This window comes from Mobula birostris, chromosome 3 (genome assembly GCF_030028105.1).
Source record: "Mobula birostris isolate sMobBir1 chromosome 3, sMobBir1.hap1, whole genome shotgun sequence".
Taxonomy (NCBI): domain Eukaryota; kingdom Metazoa; phylum Chordata; class Chondrichthyes; order Myliobatiformes; family Myliobatidae; genus Mobula; species Mobula birostris.
Genome location: NC_092372.1, coordinates 30,557,064 through 30,577,534, shown reverse-complemented (window position 1 = coordinate 30,577,534; position 20,471 = coordinate 30,557,064). Strand labels below are relative to the sequence as shown.

The following is a 20,471-nucleotide window of genomic DNA, read 5'->3' as shown; positions in this document are numbered from 1 at the left end:
GATGTGATGCACTGCACCTGTGCACCATTTCAAAACACCAATTAGTCCTTTTACTTGTTTTTTCAGTTTTGGGTCCAACTGGTGGACCTTATCAGTAATATTTTTCAAAACAATGGAATTCTGACATTTTGGTGAGTCTAGATTCAGTGGGTAAACATGCCTTTCCCTTCCACTATCAGATTTCACGACTCCATTTTGTACTTCAACAAGTCTCCCAGCCGCAATTCCAGTGAACAAGAGTCTTCTTTTGACTCGACCATTTTGTAAACTTTCCTTGGCAAGGTCATAAAGCTTACTATATCCCTTCCAGAGTTCTCTGAGTAGGGTCAAAGGTCCTTTTGGCCTGTAATTGAACACAGGTTCCAACAAATTACCCTTCACTGCCTTCTGAATCGAATCTCCAACAGTAAATAAAAGGAGGGGAACCCCCTCATTCCCATTTTCCTCATTTCTCACACAATGACGTCCACCTAAAGGCATACTGTAAGCCATGTTTAAAATTTCAGCCTTGTAATCTTTCAAAACCACCACATGACTTGCAGGCACTGTGGCTGGTTTCCACTTCCTCATCAACATCCCATCTTTAAGGTAATGTTCCACTGACTCCCTCTGAACCTCCTCTCCTGTGAGAGCCATCTCCCTTAAAGCCACCATCCCAGAATCTCGCTCTGTTCCTCGATACATTCCTTTCTCAACAAAGACAAACTTTTCTTATACACCTTACCCTTATCAGCTGTACTACCCTCTGAGTCCTGCTGAAATCTGGAAGGTAGAAAAGTCTCTGACACATCATAATTTAAACCTTTGGTCTTGCTATAGGCCTCAGCAGCAGATTTGCTCATTAGCTGAATTGCTGAAACACTCTTATCTTGGAGAGCTGTCAACATGCCTCCATTGTTTACCAAATTCTGCATCATCATCAGGCTGATGAGAATATGAAAGAGAGCAAATAAACTAACCATCTCATTACGACCTATACTTCGACTTGTATCCATGGCAACTTCCACTCCAAAACCACAAAAATTCTTCCTTGCAGGTGCTTACTTCCAAATGTTCAAACAAAATCCAATAAACTAGGGCATCCTGTCTCAGCAGGCCTTTGTCCTGCAAGGAGGGTCAAAGGTCACGCAACCAATCCGACCTTTTCCAGTCCAGGAACAGCACTTTTCCATTACTTCCAGCTTTTAAAACACGGTCTACCACAAATGACTGAGAATCCTCACATTCCACTGGTACCAAGGTTAACCCTTTACTCAGTGAACCAAGATCATCTGACACAAAAGGACTGCATTCCCTTTCAACCAAGTCAGGCACCTCAGACTTCAACTGAGCCTCAACATCATGTTCAGAATCCTGTGAACTCACAGGTACTTCAACAACCAGAACACATTCAATCGGAATAACTGCCTCTTCTGGGCTGTCATCACTTGTCCCAGTTTCAAATTCAAGGTCATCTTGAACCTCCCAGCTATTCTCTGGCAAACTCTCATCTGGTGTAAACTCAACCTCGTGGGTTAAAACTTCTTTGTCTGCTTTCTCAACTGACCCCTGCAGGGTAGGGGCATCCTCTGCCACTGGGTATACCCTTACCTCATCAGGAACACAACTTTTAAATTCATCACACAAAACTCGCCCTTCCGAGCTGTAAAAATCATCAGGGTCCGACTCTAAACCTCTTTGCTGCAACCTCTCCCTTTTAAACTGTCTCTGCCTTTCTGCCACGTGATCTTCACGTTGCCATTTCTCCCTTTCAAGCTGTCTCTGTCTTTCTGCCTCTCTAGCCTCATGGACCCCCTGTTTTTCTGCTTCTTCTCTCCGTTTCTCTGCCTCTCTGGCCTCTCCCTCAAGCTGTTTTAATCCCAATTCATGCTCCCTTCTTAATATTTCCAACAGAAGCTGAAGCTCATCCTCAGTAGGTTCACCTTCCACGAACACCTCTAACGCCTCCTCATCAAATGTTCCCTTACCTATATAATATTCAACTATTTTCCTTTGAATTTCTACCTTACTCACACCGTTCTTTACCTCAATTCTCAATTCTTTAGCAATGCCCTGCAACTCATACGTTTTAGCAAACTTCAAAGTCACCAGGTCTGGTGATTTCAGAGAGTCCCAAACATCCATTTCTGCTGTTTTTCCACACAACCAAATCAACTGTCCAAATTCAAAAGGGATGTGCCCCCAATCAATTCAAACCAGCCTCCCGACCAATTTGTTCATATCCCGGACGAGCCCCCAATTTATGTCATGTACCCCGTGACGGGAATAAAGAACCAGCAGAGATGGAAAACACTTTGGAGTCCAGTATTGCTATAAGCTAATAATATTTATTAGTAACTATGCAATACAGTAATATAAATGTAGATAAATCAAACAGGTTAGCAATGATTATATATAAAAGTAAGAATGGAATATATGTGTATGAAAACCAAGCTTCTTTAAGTCTAGGGGTAAAAAGATATAGTCTTGCGACATTGAGTAAAGTTCAGTTCGTGGTATTTAGTTGAATAGTGATGGGGGGGGAGGAGAGAGATATATATGTCTTCAGGTGAGCTGATGCCGTCGATCTTCTCGTTGTCCTTCGAAATCCTTTACAAGTCACCGACTGTGACTTTAACCGGGGGACCGGTTTTCCTGTGGTGGAGTTATCACCCCAGCAAGGGTGGACACATAGACAACTTCCCACCAGTCAACCCCTTCTTGACCGCTGGAATAGCAATTTGGAATCGATCCGCCTGATCGATTCTCCAAAACCCACTTTCTCTGCAATGCTCATTCAGTGTCCAGATCATGTGTCCTGAGGTCTGTATCATCCGACCTCCCATTTATTTCTCTGTGCTGAGCATCACCTGTCATTCAAAGAGTCCCTCCTTCCTTTGTCTGTAAAGGAAATGCACAAGCAGGAAACAAGTCCTTGAAAGTAACATCAACAATGTCCTGTCGGTCACCATAGCAACTTTTGAGCTGCTCGACGCTGTCTCCAACTCCAAACCCAGTAAAAATCCAGAGTTACTTCCAATGCCTTAAAGTGACAGTCCAACCATTAATCTTCGCCTCTCTCTTTTTCAAAAGCAACACATGGGCGGTAAATAACTCTGTCTCTCTCTCCTTTCCAAACAATGATGAATGTCTCTCTCTGTCTCTCTTCAAACAGTTAATAGGGGTACTCCAGGATCCTCTCACATACCATAGAGAACATCCTAACCGGTTGCATCACATGCTGGTATAGAGAGGCCACTGCACAGGATCAGAGAAAACTATGGAGGGTTGCAAACACTTAGCTCCATCATGGCCACCAGCCCTCCTAGCATCAGGGACATCTTCAAAACACAATGCCTCAAAAGGGGGACATCCACCATTATAGACTCCCACTGCTCAAGTCATGCTCTGCTCTTTGCTATCAGGGAGGATGTACAGCAGCCTGTAGACACACACACCCAATGTTTTAGGAACAGCTTTTTCCCTTCTGTCATCAGATTTCTGAACAGTCAATGAGCCAATCCATAAACACTACCTCACTATTTTTTGGCTCTCTTTTTGCACTACTTAATTTTATAAGTATATTTCGTATTGTAATTTATAGATTTTATGTATTGCACTATACTGCTGCCAGAAAACCACAAATTTCACGGCATATGTCAATGATATTAAACCAGATTCTGAGTCAATGAGGCCGGTCGCTAACCGCTCGACCGCATCTGCTCTGTATCCTTTCACAGCTGTTTCTGTGATCCTCTCCCACAGATTCACTTTGCTCATTTCCAATTCGCAAACAGTTTGGGTTACACACAGTTCTCGGGAAGGGAACCCTGTCCTAACCCGAGGAATGCCTGCTTTGGTTTGTGGCTAATGCATATTAGTTATTCATTGCATTTTCAACTTTCACATTCATGGGGCCAACTTTGGTATTGGGTATTATTTAACTATTGCTAAATACACCAAGATACAGTGAAAAGCTTGTCTTGCATACTGTTTAAGAAATAATACACTTTAAGAAATAACAAATTTATTAATTGCTGTGACATTGTATGTACTATACTTAAGGTTCATTGTTGTAAGTGTTGACTATCACTATAAACAAGTGTGTTACACTGTTATCTCTTCATCTATGAGAATTAAGTAATGCATTGTCGTACAGTGCAAAAGGAATCCAAATTCTCATGTTCAAATCCTTCCACAGTTTCACTCTTCCTTTCTCTGCAGCCCTAAGACCTCAAGATATTTTTGAGATACTCCCAGTTCTGGCCTCTTGTTGAATCTTTGATTTTAATTATTCCCACATTTGCAGTCATGATTTCAATTGTATAGGCCTAAACATCTGGATTTCACTTTCTAAACCTCCCTATTTTCATGTTTAAGAGACTGAATAAATTCTCATCTGTCCTTATATCATTTAATATGGCTTGGTGCCAGACCTTGATATCATGCCTTTGAGGTGCCACAGAGATTTCTCTATGCCAAGGTTACCGTGATAAAGCTGATTGCTTTCTTCAGTTTTGACTTTGGTAGAAATTCCCTTTTTCTAATTATGGTGTCAGTGATGAATCTGATATTTGTGTTCAGATCTTACTTATGCTGTTGGATGCTCATGAATATTGCAATATATGTAATCAAACTCCTTATCTATGAGGTAAAATATACCCCATAGATATTATATTTGCATACACATGAAAAGTGGACTTTGTCAAGTTATTGAAACCTGTAAGAGTAAAGGGCTAGAAATTGTCCAGGGAAAGGACTATTTGTTTTCTAAGTAACCCCAATGCAAAATTTAATTGGAAATGAAATTGGTTTATTGTTGTATGGACTGAGGTACAGTGTCTTGCATACTCTTCGTACAGATCAATTCATTACACAGTGCATTGAGGTCGTACAATGTAAAACAGTAATGAGTGGTTATGATGATACAAGAATAAAAGACCAACAGCTACAGAGTAAGTGCAGTGCAGGTAAAAAAAATAATATACTAAATCATAATGAGGTGGATTGTGAGGCTAAGAATCTATCTTATTGCACTAGAGAACCATTCAGTAGTCTTATAGCAGTGGAGCAGATGTTGCTCTTCAGCCAGTGGTACGTGATTTCAGGTTTTTGTATCTTTTGCCCAATGAGAGGCAAAATGAGCCGGGCGGTTGAGGTCTTTGATTATGCTCGCTACCTCATTGACGCAGCAAGAAATCTGGAGGGGAGGCTGGTTTTCATGATTTACCTTGCTGTGTCCACAACTCTCTGCAGTTTTTCAAGGTCACAGACAGAGCGGTTATGATGATACATCTGGCTAAGATGCTTTCAGTGGTGCATAAATAAAAATCGGTAAGGGGTGATGTAAAACCACAAATTTCATGGCATACATCAGTGACTCTGAGTCACTAACCACTCGTCCGCATCTGCCCTGTATCCTTTCAGAGCTGTTTCTGCAATCCTCTCCCACAGATTCACTTTGCTCATCTCCAACTCACAAGCAGTTTGGGTTACACACAGTTCTTGGGAAGGGAACCCTGTCCTAACCCGAGGAATGCCTGCATTGGTTTGTGGCTCATGCATATTAGTTGTTCAGTGCAATTTCAACTTTCACATTCATGGAGCCACTTTGGTATTGGTATTGCTATTGCTATAGATAATATTTTATTGTTGTCAAATGCACCAAGATTCAGTGAAAAGCTTGTCTTGCATACTGCTTGGGTAATAATACACTTTAAAAATAACATAAATCTATTAATCACAGCAAAATTTTTGTACTATACCTGGTTCAATGTTGAGAGTGTCAACTATCACTATAAATACCAAATTTCTTTAGCCTCCTGAGCAAGTAGGGGTATTGATGAGTTTTCATTGTCATGGCATCTACATGTACAAGATATCATGCAAAATTGTACATACCTTGCGTACTTCATATTCACAAAGGCCTTTCTTCAATAAGAACACTGGACAGTGAGAATTTTTTGCTCATGCACCATTTTTTAAAGTTACCTATATTTTTTATTTCAATTCATAATACAAGTCAATTAAAATGTTTCCCACAATGTAAGCTGAAGAGTTTTCTATCTTGTCCAGGCTACCTGGGCGTGCTTAGGCAGGGTGGATGTTGCATGGCAGGGCAGGCTTTCTGCTATACTTGTGGTGAGTACACACTGAAATCTCAAAAAGAGAGAGCATGACTCCTTTTATTAAGAAAACTAAGAGCTCTGCTCTGGGTGTAAAATTGGCAACCAAGACAAAGCCTGGGCTCCTCACATTTGTTGCACATCATGCATTGACAATCTTCGTGCTTGGCTCAGAGGTACTCAGAAGTCAATGTCGTTCACTGTCCCAATAATATGGCGAGATCAGAAGGATCAGGTGACAGATTGCTACTTCTGTCTGACCAGTGTGTCTGGTTTCTCTGCTAAAAACAAGAAATCGATTGAATACCCCAATCTGCCTTTAGTCGTAAGACCTGTGCTGTTTGACAATAGTCTTCCAGTACAGAAGACACCAGAGACATGGAGTCTAGACGAGGCAGACAAAGATGCCATGATGCACGAGCCAGTAATGGAAAATGACGCTGATACTGATATAGATTTTGAGCCCTTTAAGTCAAGTAAGCCTTGCCTGATAACTCACTCTGAGGCTACGTCCACACAAGCCCAGATAATTTTGAAATCGCCGGTTTCGCGTATAAACAACAGGCGTCCACACTAGGCGTTTTTGAAAATACCTCTGTCCACATTAAAATGGGCATTTAGGCGAATCTCCTCCTACTGGGCATGCGCAGGACACACAGAAAACAAGCGAAGAGGAAACGGTATACTTGGTGCGCGTTTGTCCATTTACAGACTAGAAAAACTTAAAAGGAAATTGCCAAACGAAAGACTTGGTGCGCGTTTATCCAGAAACATTTCCTACAGCCATAGTCTCTTCACTGATGAAAGGGACGACAGCTACAACTAAATGCAATAAGGCTTGTTACTGGGCAAAAGTGAAATTTGCTGTTACTTCATTTGTTTGCCTTTACTTTTGCCATGTCCTTGTGTATTATTTTGCTGTATTTAACATGTGCAATAAAACGAGTTACTGAGCAAAAGTGACAATTGCACCTATTGAATGTTTGCACAAGCAATACATTGCGCCTTGTTAAATGTATAAAACATGTCTGCATCAGTGTTACCTTGTATTTCCATACAATATTACATTAGGCTGTTACACATCTATTGTCAGATATTGTTGTGGTGTTGGAGGTTGCGTTCAAGAAAACAATGAAATGTTGCGCTGCCGCCACCATTTGTTCCAGCACGTCATGACAGCGGTTTAAAAAATAGCCAGGTACCCCGTACACACTTCGCCGGATATTAGGCGTTTTCAGATTTATTCACTCTGGAGAGCGTTTCTGAAAATCTCCGTTTTCAGGGGAGGAAAACGCTGTTTCAATGTGGACGGAGGGTCAAAACGAAGAGAAACAGTTTCGGTTACAGATTTATCCGGTCTAGTGTGGACGTAGCCTGAATTAAATGACCTGGTCAGAGACTTGGGGTTTGTCAAAGTCAAAAGCAGGATTACTGAGTTCAAGACTGCAAGGATGGAATCTGCTGTCACCAGGCACAAAAAATTCCGTGAAGGATTTCAATATTTGAGACAGATATTTCCCAGAATAACTGATACCAAGATTAAGGAAGGCATTTTGTTGGTCCACAAATCAAACAGGTCAACAATGACAGGCAATTCAAAGAATTTCGAGTGGGACCAGAGAAAATCGCATGGAAGGCATTCAAAAACATTGTTGAAAATTTTCTTGGCAACTAGAGAGCACCAAACTACATGCAGCAGGTTGCCAACGTGCTTCAAGCACACAAAACTATGAAGTGCAATATGTTACTAAAGATTTATTATCTGCATTCCCATTTAGACTTCTTCCCTACAAATCTTGACACTGTCAGTGATAAGCATGGTAAAAGGTTTCACCAAGACTTTGTGGTCATGGAGAAACAGTATCAGCAACTGGAATCCATCCGTGCTGGTTAACTATTTTTGGACACTTAAGCAAGAAGACTCAGACACTGAGTACAAATGAAAATCATCAAAATATTTTTAGCTTAATTGAACTATTGCAAAGAATCAGCACCGCTATGCAATTAAATGCATTATATTCAATAAAAGTTAATTTCTTGTTTCTCCAAATTCCTATGTGATACAAGTAGTCTGAAATTATATTCATGTTCAGCTTCAAGCATTCTATCATAACCAAAAAAAAATTCTGAGGAAGCAACACTTTCAAAGTAACTTGCTGTTCAGTGGATTTGGAACTTGGGTATATCATTGGTCATAGGTCATAGGGTTTCAAGTTGCAGGACAATCTTGAGGTAGCATTGGAGGGAATACTTGGGTGGTGGGGGAGTGATAGAAATTTAATTTAAATTAAATTAAATAGCAATCAGAAAGGTATCCAGTAAGGTGTATTCTTATAGGTGGCAATAAAGATAAAGACAATGATTAATTTCTCACGTGTACGTCCAAACATATTGATCTTCTCCTCTTCCAGCCATTCTGTTCTATCAGCGTGCTGGCGGAAAGCATAAGGAAAATGATAGCAGGCAAAGTTCCCGCTGTTTCATTTGTTACATGGACATGACTGATGGCAGAGAACACTTCATTCTATACTGCAACTAAAGTTGCAGGCATTGTCTTGTAACATAAAGTGAATAGAAGAGTGAAAGTCCTTCAAAATTATAAAAGTATAATGTGGTAATAATATTTAGTTGTCTGACTTTTTCACTGCTGCAAGATAAAAAGGGCCTTATGTCGTGATTGACTGCAGGTTTCCCCATGATACATCTCAGGCACAATGCAGACTCAGTGAAGCATACCAAGGATTAAAGTTAAAAATAGCGGTATGTAAACGTGCCTACTGCTGGCCAAGATAAACTCAGAACAGAACTCAATTTGTTGTGTATTGCCTACAGCAGCTCAGTACAGAAAATTTACGAATTATTTACAGGGACTACATTGTGTGCATTTCTTAGAGACACCACTACATACTCCAGAGGAAATGGTCTTGTGCCATGTAGTATTATAAATTGGTCTGTGGTCAAAACTGAATTTAAATTGGACTAAATTTAGTAACAGGCTAAGCAGGGTCATTTGAAACCAAATATCTCTACTATAAAACATTTCTGGAATTTGAAAGTATGGAGAAAACAGACTAAATAAAAGGAATGATGTGGCACAATTTGAAAATCACAAGGTTCAGATTTTATATTCTTCAAAATTAGACCAAATTTATAATTAAAAAAACACAAAAGATGTAATTTTAAGTTTTAGGTTTAAGTTTCCGTAACTTTACCGCATGCGTAATATTCATTGATGATACTATTCTTAATTGGATCTTCAACTGCTGCTCAGAGAAAGAATACAGTCCGTCTTTCACAATTTGTACTGGTGGTTCTTTTTTTCTCCTCCTTTGGTTCACTGACTATGCTTCCTCTCCTGCCTCTCTCCGTCTTCTTTTGCTCCTTCAAGCCTTCCTATCCTTCAATTTCCAGCTCTCTCTCCATTAGTGGGTGCCGTTTCCAGTCTGATTCTCCTGCACTTTTTACTGTTTGTTTTCCTTTCCCACTCTTCTTCCCTCTGTCGTTCATAAGCCTTTTTTTAAATTTTCTTTCCTTTCCTGTTTTCATTTTTTTTGCTTGTTGTCATTTTATTTTTCAGCCGTGGGGGGCACATTTTTGTGCTGCTGGCTGGTGGCTGAGAGAAGAATTTGGCTGGAAGACAGAACTTCTCTCCCACAGTTGGAAGGAAAGTGCTTGCATTCATGTAACATCTTCCTCAGCCTCAATATTGCCCAGAATGTTTTGCAGTTGATGTATTTCTTTTCAAAATTAACTACTGATTTGCTTGTAGCAAGGCTCAATAAACAGCCATGCAATAGTAGAATCGTACAATAGATCTAGTACAGGAGGCCATTCAGCCAGCCATGTCTGTACTGACTTTCTACAGGAGAAACTTCTGAGTGCTACTCACCAGCCCTTCTTACCATAGCTTTGCAAATTTTTCTCCATCAATTCCCTTTTGAAGAACACAATAAAACCCACCTCCACCGCATCTACAATTAGTGCATTCCAAATTCCAACCATACATTGCATAATCTTTTCCCTGATGACACTCTCAATTATCTTTTTATTCTACACTTGCTGTTGGAGTTATTCAGGAATTACATGGATAACAAGCATTAATTGGAGGACCTGAGCTATAAGGATTGATTGAATAGGTTAGAACTTTAATCCTTGAAATTTAGATGACTGAGAGGAGATTTGACAGATTTACAAAATTATGAGGGGTAGAGATAGGATAAATCCAAGCAGGCTTTTTCTACTGAGGTTGCATGGGACTACAGCCAGTTTTCATGAGTTAAGGGCGAAAGGTAAAAAGTTTAAGGAGAACATGAGGGGAAACATTTTCACTCAGGATTGTGAGGGTGTGGAACGAGCTGCCAGCGCAAGTGGTGCATGTAAGCTCTAGTTCAACATTTAAGAGAAGTTTGAATAGATACGTGGATGGTACGGGTATGCAGGGCTATGGTGCCAGTGCAGGTCGATAGGAGTAGGCAGTTTAAATGGTGCAGCACCAACTAGATGGGCTGAAGGGCCTGTTTCTGTGCTGTACTTTTCTATGACTCCAATTAAAATGTACAATAAAACCAGTCTTCAAATATAAAACATCTTATCCAGTACTGATGGCTTACTAACTTTAAGGTCAGACAAATGTGGTAATGCTTGAATCATGTTATCAATGTTTAATGTATGCAACATCTCACCCAACTGCTTCCGCACTATTACTTTGGATTCATTCTCTTCTCTGGTGAGTACAGATGCAAAGTGCTCATTTAGTATCTAAATGGTGCTCTCATTATGTATATTTAAGTTCCTACTTTAGTCCTTAACAGGCTCCATTTCTCTATTACCCATGTCTATACAACACTTTTGCAATACCCTTTATACAAGCAACTTTTTTTTCCAGAATCAGAATCAGGCTCTTTGTCACTGGCATATGTTATGAAATGTGTCGTTTTGTGGCAGCAGGAGAATGTAAGGCATATAAAATACCATGAGCTACACTAAAAAATAAAACAAATAAATAGTGCAAAAGAACTAGTAAGGTGATGTTCATGGGTTCATGAACTGTCCCCTTTAGCTCCCTTATTATAATCTGGATTTCCACGCTGATTCATCAGTAAAAGCTCTGAAGCTTCGGAAAGCTCCTTAGAACTTTATTTTTGTGATGGGCATTGCTCAGCACCTAGTGCGCTCAACACCATCCGCCCTGCTCTGCTGGGGGAGAAGCTGACAGCGATGCAGGTGGATGCTTCCCTGGTATCATGGATTCTTGATTACCTGACTGGCAGACCACAGTACGTGTGCTTGCAACACTGTGTGTCCGACAGAGTGATCAGCAGCACTCGGGCTCCACAGGGGACTGTCTTGTCTCCCTTTCTCTTCACCATTTACACCTCGGACATCAACTACTGCACAGAGTCTTGTCATCTTCAGAAGTTTTCGGATGACTCTGCCATAGTTGGATGCATCAGCAAGGGAGATGAGGCTGAGTACAGGGCTACGGTAGGAAACTTTGTCACATGGTGTGAGCAGAATTATCTGCAGCTTAATGTGAAAAAGACTAAGGAGCTGGTGGTAGACCTGAGGAGAGCTAAGGTACTGGTGACCCGTTTCCATCCAGGGGGTCAGTGTGGACATGGCGGAGGATTACAAATACCTGGGGATACGAATTGACAATAAACTGGACTGGTCAAAGAACACTGAGGCTGTCTACAAGAAGGGTCAGAGCCATCTCTATTTCCTGAGGAGACTGAGGTCCTTTAACATCTGCCAGACGAGGCTGAGGATGTTCTACGAGTCTGTGGTGGCCAGTGCTATGTTTGCTCTTGTGTGCTAGGGCAGCAGGCTGAGGGTGGCAGACACCAACAGAATCAACAAACTCATTCGTAAGGCCAGTGATGTTGTGGGGATGGAACTGGACTCTCACGGTGGTGTCTGAAAAGAGGATGCTGTCTAAGTTGCATGCCATCTTGGTCAATGTCTCCCATCCACTACATAATGTACTGGCTGGACACAGGAGTACATTCAGCCAGAGACTCATTCCTCTGAGATGCAACACAGAGCGTCATAGGAAGTCATTCCTACCTGTGGCCATCAAACTTTACAACTCCTCCTTTGGAGGGTCAGACATCCTGAGCCAACAGGCTGGTCCTGGACTTATTTCATAATTTACTGGCATAATTTACATATTACTATTTAACTATTTATGGTTCTATTACTATTTATTATTTATGGAGCAACTGTAACGAAAACCAATTTCCCCCGGGATTAATAAAGTATGACTATGACTATGACTAGTTTAATTCAAGTCTTTGAGCTCAATCTGATTATAAATTCACTGCCTGCTCAGTCAAACCCAATCAAGGAAACTGTTATTCATCCTTCATATCTCCTACTTCCACACTGATTCCTTACAACATAAAACAGCACATGGTGCAGGAACAAGCCCTTTGCTCCAATGATGTTTGTGCCAACCCTGATGCCAATTTAAACTACATATTTACCTGCATGTGGTCTATATTCTTTAACTCCCTGTTTGTTCATGTGATTCTCTAAATGCATACTAAATATTGCTATCGTATTTGGTCCACCATTTTCCCTGGAGGTGTGTTCCAGGCACCTACCACTCCCTGTGTTAAAAAAAAGCTTGCCTTGGTACTCCCTGCTGTTTTCTGAACTTCCTCCATAACCCATTCTTCATCCTTGAAGCACAGACCCCATCCCCCCAGCTCCCACATGCATACATGCACAGACAAACACTTAAAAACAACTCACTCTCCAACTTTTCCCTCAGTTCCAATGTCTTTGAACCTGATATAAGACATGGAAAGATTGGAAATGTCAAGTCAGGCAGCATCCATAAAGAGTGTTGATCACTTTTTCCCTATTCTCGTGAAAGATTATCTATCTGAAGTAATAACTCTGTTCCTGCCTCTCTGGATTTAATAAGTATTACCATGTATTTCCTTTGTTACGGTCCATGATGACATATCCCAGATTCAAAATGTTAATTGTTCTTCTTCCCAGATACTGACTACCCTGCTGATCATTTCCGGCATTTTCTGTTTCATGTTTCCAACATCAGCAGTTTTTAATTTTCCATAACTGATTCCATGGATTCCTCTTTCTTCCTAGGTCCTCAGGTTAATAATCTCTTCCTCCAAACCTATTGTCACAACCATAGACTTATCTTGCCTGATTCCTAATGACTGTATTATGCTTGAGTATCTGCAAAAATGCCTTTACTTTACACCACTCATAACAGCCCCTGAAATCTCCTTCACCAGCAGCATGCAAGATATGTGCTTCAGATTCCATATATATATATATACCAGAAAGTAGCCAAGACCTGTACAACTGTCTTCAGCCAGTGAGTATGGCCAATGTCTCCAAATTGTTAAACGCTCTTGCAAATATTTGAGTATATTCCACTCTTAGTATTTTAAATGTGGCAAATATTGGAAATTCACTCTGAAAGGGTGCACATTCTATCACTTATTTATTTTATGGTCATACAGTGCTAAAAATAGTCTTCGAGAAAGGAAATTGTTTCATTTTAAAATAGTGGTTTAAAAGCAATAAAAGCTACGCATCATATGGAATCAATTAAAATAATGTAACTTGGCTTTAGTTTTTGCAGGCTAGTGCACTATGTTAAAAATCAGGCAGTTAGAAATAACTGAAAAGGTGCTGTTTCCTACTCACCTCACCCACTTTTATTTGCATTCACAGTCTGCAGACGGAGAGGAGTTAGAACAACGGATACTGGGCTACGTGGCTCTTGTTTCATAGATATAAAACTGGTGTAAGGAAGGCCCATAATATTCACTCTAGAAGTCATGAAATAGAGACCCAAAAGTCTGCAGGATCTGGAATCTGAAGCAAAATTCAATGCTAGATGAACTCAACTGATTCAGCAGCATGTGCAGAGAGAAATGGACAGCAGATGCTTTTGGACGAGACTCTTCATCTGGATCCTGGACAAAAGCGGCAGAAACAATGTGTCTACCAAGGCAGTTTTGTTTGTGAAAATTGTGCATCAGTCCAAGTGATGGGTCTTGACCCGAAATGTCATCTGTCCATTTCCTTCCACGGATGCTGCCTGACCCATTGAGTTTCTCCAGCATCTTGTTGTTTCATCCTGGAATTGCCTGAAAAAGCTTAAACACATTGTCCAGAAACAAGATAAAGTTTATTATCACTGTCTTAAATGATATGCAGCAACAGTACAGTGCAATGCAGTTTCAGCCGTTTCTAGAACCTTCTAAAATGTGTAATAGACCATGTACTTTTATGAAAAGAGAGCTTATTTCAGGCCTCTCTGCAAACTGTGTTCTGCACAGTTGTTATGCTTTTGCAATTACTTGCTGAGGCCAAGAACAGACAACTAGCAAATGTTAAAACTGTGTATATCCAAGTAAATAAGTTAGCTATGTATTGATCATTAAGGCATATAGCATCATTAACATATATTATCTTGAAATTGTATGTTTTTAGTTTTGAAAGTTAAAGAGAATCACAGCCAAGTATATGCTGCCAATTTAGAGATTAAAGACTAAAGAATAAATATTTGTCACATGTACATCGAAACACAGAAACATAGTGAAATGCATCATTTGCGTCAATGGCCCACACAGTCTGAGGACGTGCTGGTGGTAGTCTTCAAATGTCACAATGCTTCCAGCTCCAACATGCTAACTCTAACCCATACATCGTTGAAATGAGGGAGGAAAGTGGAGCACCTGGAGGAAACCCATGCAGTCATGGGGGAAACATACACACTCCTTACAGACACTTACGGGAATCGAACCCTGATCACTGGTGCTGTAAGTCGTTACACTCATCGCTAGGCTACTGTACCGCCCATTTTGAACTAGAGGGTGACCTATTCAGCTGGTGGTGATTTCAACGTTTTATTGCAAGGTTGTAGTGGGAGTAAGGGAAGCAGGATGACGATCTCTTTATGCTTTTGTGTTCAGCTTAAGATCTGCATGGAGACGGAGTTAGAGCAGAGAGCAGCCGCACAGTCATGAGTGTGTAGAGGTAGAGTAGGTGATGAGGATGTAACTTTGTGCAACATCTGTTTAGAATAATTGTGATGGAAGTGTTGCTGCTTAACCTTACTAACAGAGGTCTGTTGATCTGCAGGCTAAGGAACCAGTTGCAGGGGGAGCCATTGACTTGCAGGGTCCAGAGTTGATGATAATATAGCATTGAAGCTGAAGATACAGACAACAAACAATAGTCTAACATAGGTTTAATGTATAAAGCAAAACTATAACAAAAGTTACCTATCTTCTGTCACATAAGCAAAGCTTCAGCACATCTTTATGAAGCACAGGTTAGAAATATCACTTTTAACTTTGTTACCAGAAGCCCAATTGCTCAAAAGGAAAATGACAGTAGGCAAGTTCCAATAACCAGGATCAATCATTATTTAATGATGACAGAGCAGTGTATGAGTTTGCTTACCGGGAGACCGCGCCTGTCTGCAAATGGAGTAGCAGCAATCTTGTGCTGCTCTTAGTTTTGTCTCTCTCCCCCTAGTTTAAACTTCAAATTTAAAATTTTTATTTGCTGATTCTTGAGGGGGAACAATATGTCTATGTCTACGAGGGGTGGGAAAAACCCATCTGAACCTAGTGACAAAGGTAATGGGAAAGGAAGGATGCAAAAGGAAAGATCTGATGAAATGCCACCATGGGCTGAAGATATTGTTCGGACACTGAATTCAATTAAAGATCAGAATGGTTCAATTAAAGACCAACTGGAAAAGAATAGTAATGAAATGAAGTCATTTCTGGGAAAACTTAAAGACTTGGAAACTCAAGTTATTACACACAAAGCAGAATTGAAGATAACTAAGCAAAAATTGTTTGAAACTACAACCCCTTTGGAAAGATATCAAAATAAGATTATAGACTTAGAAACTAGGTCTTCCCGAAGGAATATACGAAAAATTGGGCTGCAAGAAGGAGCTGAAGATGGAGATTTAACTGCTTACTTTGGTAAGCTTTTTCATACTTTATTTCCTACCATATTATCACAGCTGCCTGCTATAGAAAGAGCCCACAGAGATTTTTTAGATTTAAGGAATCTGAGCTCTGTTTTTATGAAGATTATCTGAAAGAGGTAATGGAACAAAGATCAAGATTTTCCCTGGTAATGAAACAGGCATAGGATAAGAAACTGTTTCCTTCTTTGCATTACCCGAATAGAATTAAAGTTTTTCCTCCTAACTCTCCTCCTCGTACATTTTTTGATCCAAAAGCCACGCTGGACTTCATTCAAACTATACCTGCCACTGCCACTGACGCCGCTACCGAATGAACTACCTGAAAGGTTGTTTGGTTATCTGTATATTATTCACATTTCGGAAAGAAGATTTATAAAGATTACTTGGATATTCCATTGAGAGACTAATAAAAAAAGGAACTCAATTTGACTTTTATGACAGAGGATTGGAGGATTATTACAACCTAATAAATTAACTGTGCTCTTTAGAATAATTCCTCAAAATATCTGTGGTACCTCTGTATCTGACCAACATTTTATTGTATTTGTTACATTGATAGCTAGGAGGGCCGTTTTGTTGAAGTGGAAGGATACATCACCTCCCACTTTGTCACAATGGTTCTCTCAAGTGATGCTATGTCTTAGCTTGAAGAAAATTAGAAATGGAACCTTTGAATACACCGAAGAAGTTTACATCCTCTCTTCGACGGGAGTTCAGTGAAACCATCTCTCACTGCTCCCCATCTGTAATTTCTTCGGCTCTTCAACTTTTCGACCACACTTTGACTCAGACTCGCAATCACAGCCATATATCCTTTCTTGGAACATGCCTCCGTCGCCAACTTACTCCAGTTGGCTTTAGGATTCGTTTCCAAGCCTCTCAATTTGGACCTTCTGAGGATCCCAGGTACTCACATTTTATTGACTCTGCCTCTCGCCACTTCTCCCGTCAAGCTCTGAAGGCGACTCTCTCCGCCATAAGGAGGTACTTGGTGTCCTTATCCCAGACCCTTCCACACCTTCGGGACACTTTCTTCGCCGTCTGTAATGGTCCTACCCGTTATTTCATCCTCCGCCTGCAATCACCGTTTTTTTGACTTTGTCATGTTAGGCAAAGATCGCAAGATCCTACATCTACGGACTCCAGAGCCTGCCGGCCCCGACGCTAGCAAGCATGAACTTCAGATTGCGGCTTCTGCCACTGATCTCGCCGGCTCCAACACCTCAGGGCATATTCAAAACCCGGACTCCAGCAACGACCATGGACACCACCAACTGCGACTCCAGCCTTGAACTCCAGGCTGGGTCTTTATGTGCTGCTATTGTGACTCCCGTCTCCCCTTCCCCCACCAATACCCTGCAATCCCGTCTCCTTCAGATCCCATCGTCAGCTCCTGGGTCCTCAGAGGCTCCATCTTCCTCTCACCCCAACCCTCCCCTCTCCATTGACACCCCCAGCCTCCCCCCTCCCCCCTCTGATCCCAGCTCTCAAGATTCCAGCCTTGAACTCCAGGCCGGGTTTTTATGTGCTGCTGTTGTGACTCCCGTCTCCCCTTCCCCACCACCACTCCGCAGCCCCGTCTTCCTCAGATCCCATTGTCAGCTCCTGGGCCCTCAGAGGCTCCATCTTCCTCTCACCCCAACCCTCCCCTCTCCATTGACACCCCCAGCCTCCCCTCTCCCCCCTCTGATCCCAGCTCTCATCCGTGCCGGGTCTTTATCATCCCCTCCGACCTTCAACTGTCGGAGGCAGAACGCTCTGTCCTCAGTAAGGGCCTCACCTTTGTCCCCCTTCGCCCACATCTCAGCGAGTTCCGTGTTCGCCACGATGCGGAACTTTTCTTCCGCCGTCTCCGTCTCCGAACCTACTTCTTCGGCAAGGACTCTTCCACCCCCACTGATGACCCCTTCTCCCGTCTTCAACCCTCCTCTTCTTCATGGACACCCCGCTCTGGTCTTCTGCCTGCTCTAGATCTCTTTATCGCTAACTGCTGACGGGACATCAACCGTCTCGACTTCACCGCACCTTGTCCCCATTCCAACCTCACTCCTTCAGAACGCTCTGCTCTCCACTCCCTCCGCACTAATCCTAACCTTATTATTAAACCCGCCGATAAGGGGGGTGCTGTATGTAGTCTGGCGTACTGACCTCTACCTTGCCGAGGCACAGCGACAGCTCGCGGATACCTCCTCTTATTTACCCCTCGATCGTGACCCCACTAAGGAGCACCAGACCATTGTCTCCCACACCATCACCGACTTTATCTGCTCAGGGGATCTACCATCCACTGCTACCAACCTTATAGTTCCCACACCTCGCACTTCCCGTTTCTACCTCCTACCCAAGATCCACAAACCTGCCTGTCCTGGCCGACCTATTGTCTCTGCTTGCTCCTGCCCCACCAAACTCGTTTCTGCATACCTCAACACGGTTTTACCACCCCTTGTTCAATCCCTTCCGACCTATGTTTGTGACACTTCTCACGCTCTTAAACTTTTCGATGATTTTAAGTTCCCTGGCCCTCACCGCTTTATTTTCAGTCCTTATATACTTCCATATATATCCATATATATGTCCAGTCCTTATATACTTCCATCCCCCATCAGGAAGGTCTCAAAGCTCTACACTTCTTTTTGGATTCCAGACCTAATCAGTTCCCCTCTACCACCACTCTGCTCCGTCTAGCGGAATTAGTCCTTACTCTTAATAATTTCTCCTTTGGCTCCTCCCACTTCCTCCAAACTAAAGGTGTAGCTATGGGCACCCGTATGGGTCCCAGCTATGCCTGCCTTTTTGTTGGGTTTGTGGAACAATCTATGTTCCGTGCCTATTCTGGTATCTGTCCCCCACTTTTCCTTCGCTACATCGACGACTGCATTGGCGCTGCTTCCTGCACGCATGCAGAACTCGTTGACTTTATTAACTTTGCCTCCAACTTTCACCCTGCCCTCAAGTTTACCTGGTCCATTTCCGACACTTCCCTCCCCTTTCTAGATCTTTCTGTCTCTGTCTCTGGAGACAGCTTATCCACTGATGTCTACTATAAGCCTACTGACTCTCACAGCTATCTGGACTATTCCTCTTCTCACCCTGTCTCTTGCAAAAACGCCATCCCCTTCTCGCAATTCATCCGTCTCCGCCGCATCTGCTCTCAGGATGAGGCTTTTCATTCTAGGACGAGGGAGATGTCTTCATTTTTTAAAGAAAGGGGCTTCCCTTCCTCCACTATCAACTCTGCTCTTAAACGCATCTCCCCCATTTCACGTACATCTGCTCTCACTCCATCCTCCCGCCACCCCACTAGGAATAGGGTTCCTCTGGTCCTCACCTACCACCCCACCAGCCTCCGGGTCCAACATATTATTCTCCATAACTTCCGCCACCTCCAACGGGATCCCACCACTAAGCACATCTTTCCCTCCCCCCCTCTCTCTGCATTCCACAGGGATCGCTCCCTACACAACTCCCTTGTCCACTCGTCCCCCCCATCCCTCCCCACTGATCTCCCTCCTGGCACTTATCAGTGTAAGCGGAACAAGTGCTACACATGCCCTTACACTTCCTCCCTTACCACCATTCAGTCCTTCCAGGTGAGGCAACACTTCACCTGTGAGTCAACTGGGGTGATATACTGCGTCCGGTGCTCCCGATGTGGCCTTTTATATATTGGCGAGACCCGACGCAGACTGGGAGACCGCTTTGCTGAACATCTACGCTCTGTCCGCCAGAGAAAGCAGGATCTCCCAGTGGCCACACATTTTAATTCCACATCCCATTCCCATTCTGACATATCTATCCACGGCCTCCTCTACTGTAAAGATGAAGCCACACTCAGGTTGGAGGAACAACACCTTATATTCCGTCTGGGTAGCCTCCAACCTGATGGCATGAACATCGACTTCTCTAACTTCCACTAGGCCCCACCTCCCCCTCGTACCTCATCTGTTACTTATTTTTATGCACACATTCTTTCTTTCACTCTCCTTTTTCTCCCTCTGTCCCTCTGAATATACTTCTTGCCCATCCTCTGGGTCCCCCCCCCCCATCTTTCTTCCCGGACCTCCTGTCCCATGATCCTCTCGTATCTCCTTTTGCCAATCACCTGTCCAGCTCTTGGCTCCATCCCTCCCCCTCCTGTCTTCTCCTATCATTTTGGATCTCCCCCTCTCCCTCCAACTTTCAAATCCCTTACTCACTCTTCCTTCAGTTAGTCCTGACGAAGGGTCTCAGCCTGAAACGTCAACTGCACCTCTTCCTACAGATGCTGCCTGGCCTGCTGCGTACACCAGCAACTTTGATGTGTGGTCCTTTGAATTTTTATTTGATTTTGAGAAAAGATGGGATTCATTTGCTCGTTATTATCATCTGAG

The 20,471-nt window shown here is 42.4% G+C and overlaps 1 protein-coding gene across 2 annotated transcripts; it reads right to left on the bottom strand.

The window, feature by feature from the left end:
* Positions 1-984: 984 nt before the first annotated feature.
* On the bottom strand, positions 985-17,944 carry LOC140194558 (uncharacterized). 2 transcript variants are annotated; one of them, XM_072251773.1, is made up of 2 exons: positions 17,882-17,944; positions 985-3,421 (listed from the first exon to the last, which is right to left on the bottom strand). In XM_072251773.1, exon 2 carries the CDS (start codon positions 2,122-2,124, stop codon positions 1,117-1,119), a length of 1,008 nt encoding a protein of 335 aa, XP_072107874.1. In that variant the 5' UTR covers positions 2,125-3,421; positions 17,882-17,944; the 3' UTR covers positions 985-1,116. The 2 variants fall into 2 exon arrangements, with proteins under 2 accessions (XP_072107874.1, XP_072107875.1); XM_072251774.1 differs by lacking the exon at positions 17,882-17,944 and adding an exon at positions 13,791-13,857 and having other exon boundaries at positions 985-2,880.
* Positions 17,945-20,471: the final 2,527 nt, after the last annotated feature.

Excerpts from the sequence above, each read along its gene's own strand:
- LOC140194558 (XM_072251773.1), bottom strand. The coding sequence starts at position 2,124 with ATGGATGTTTGGGACTCTCTGAAATCACCAGACCTGGTGACTTTGAAG.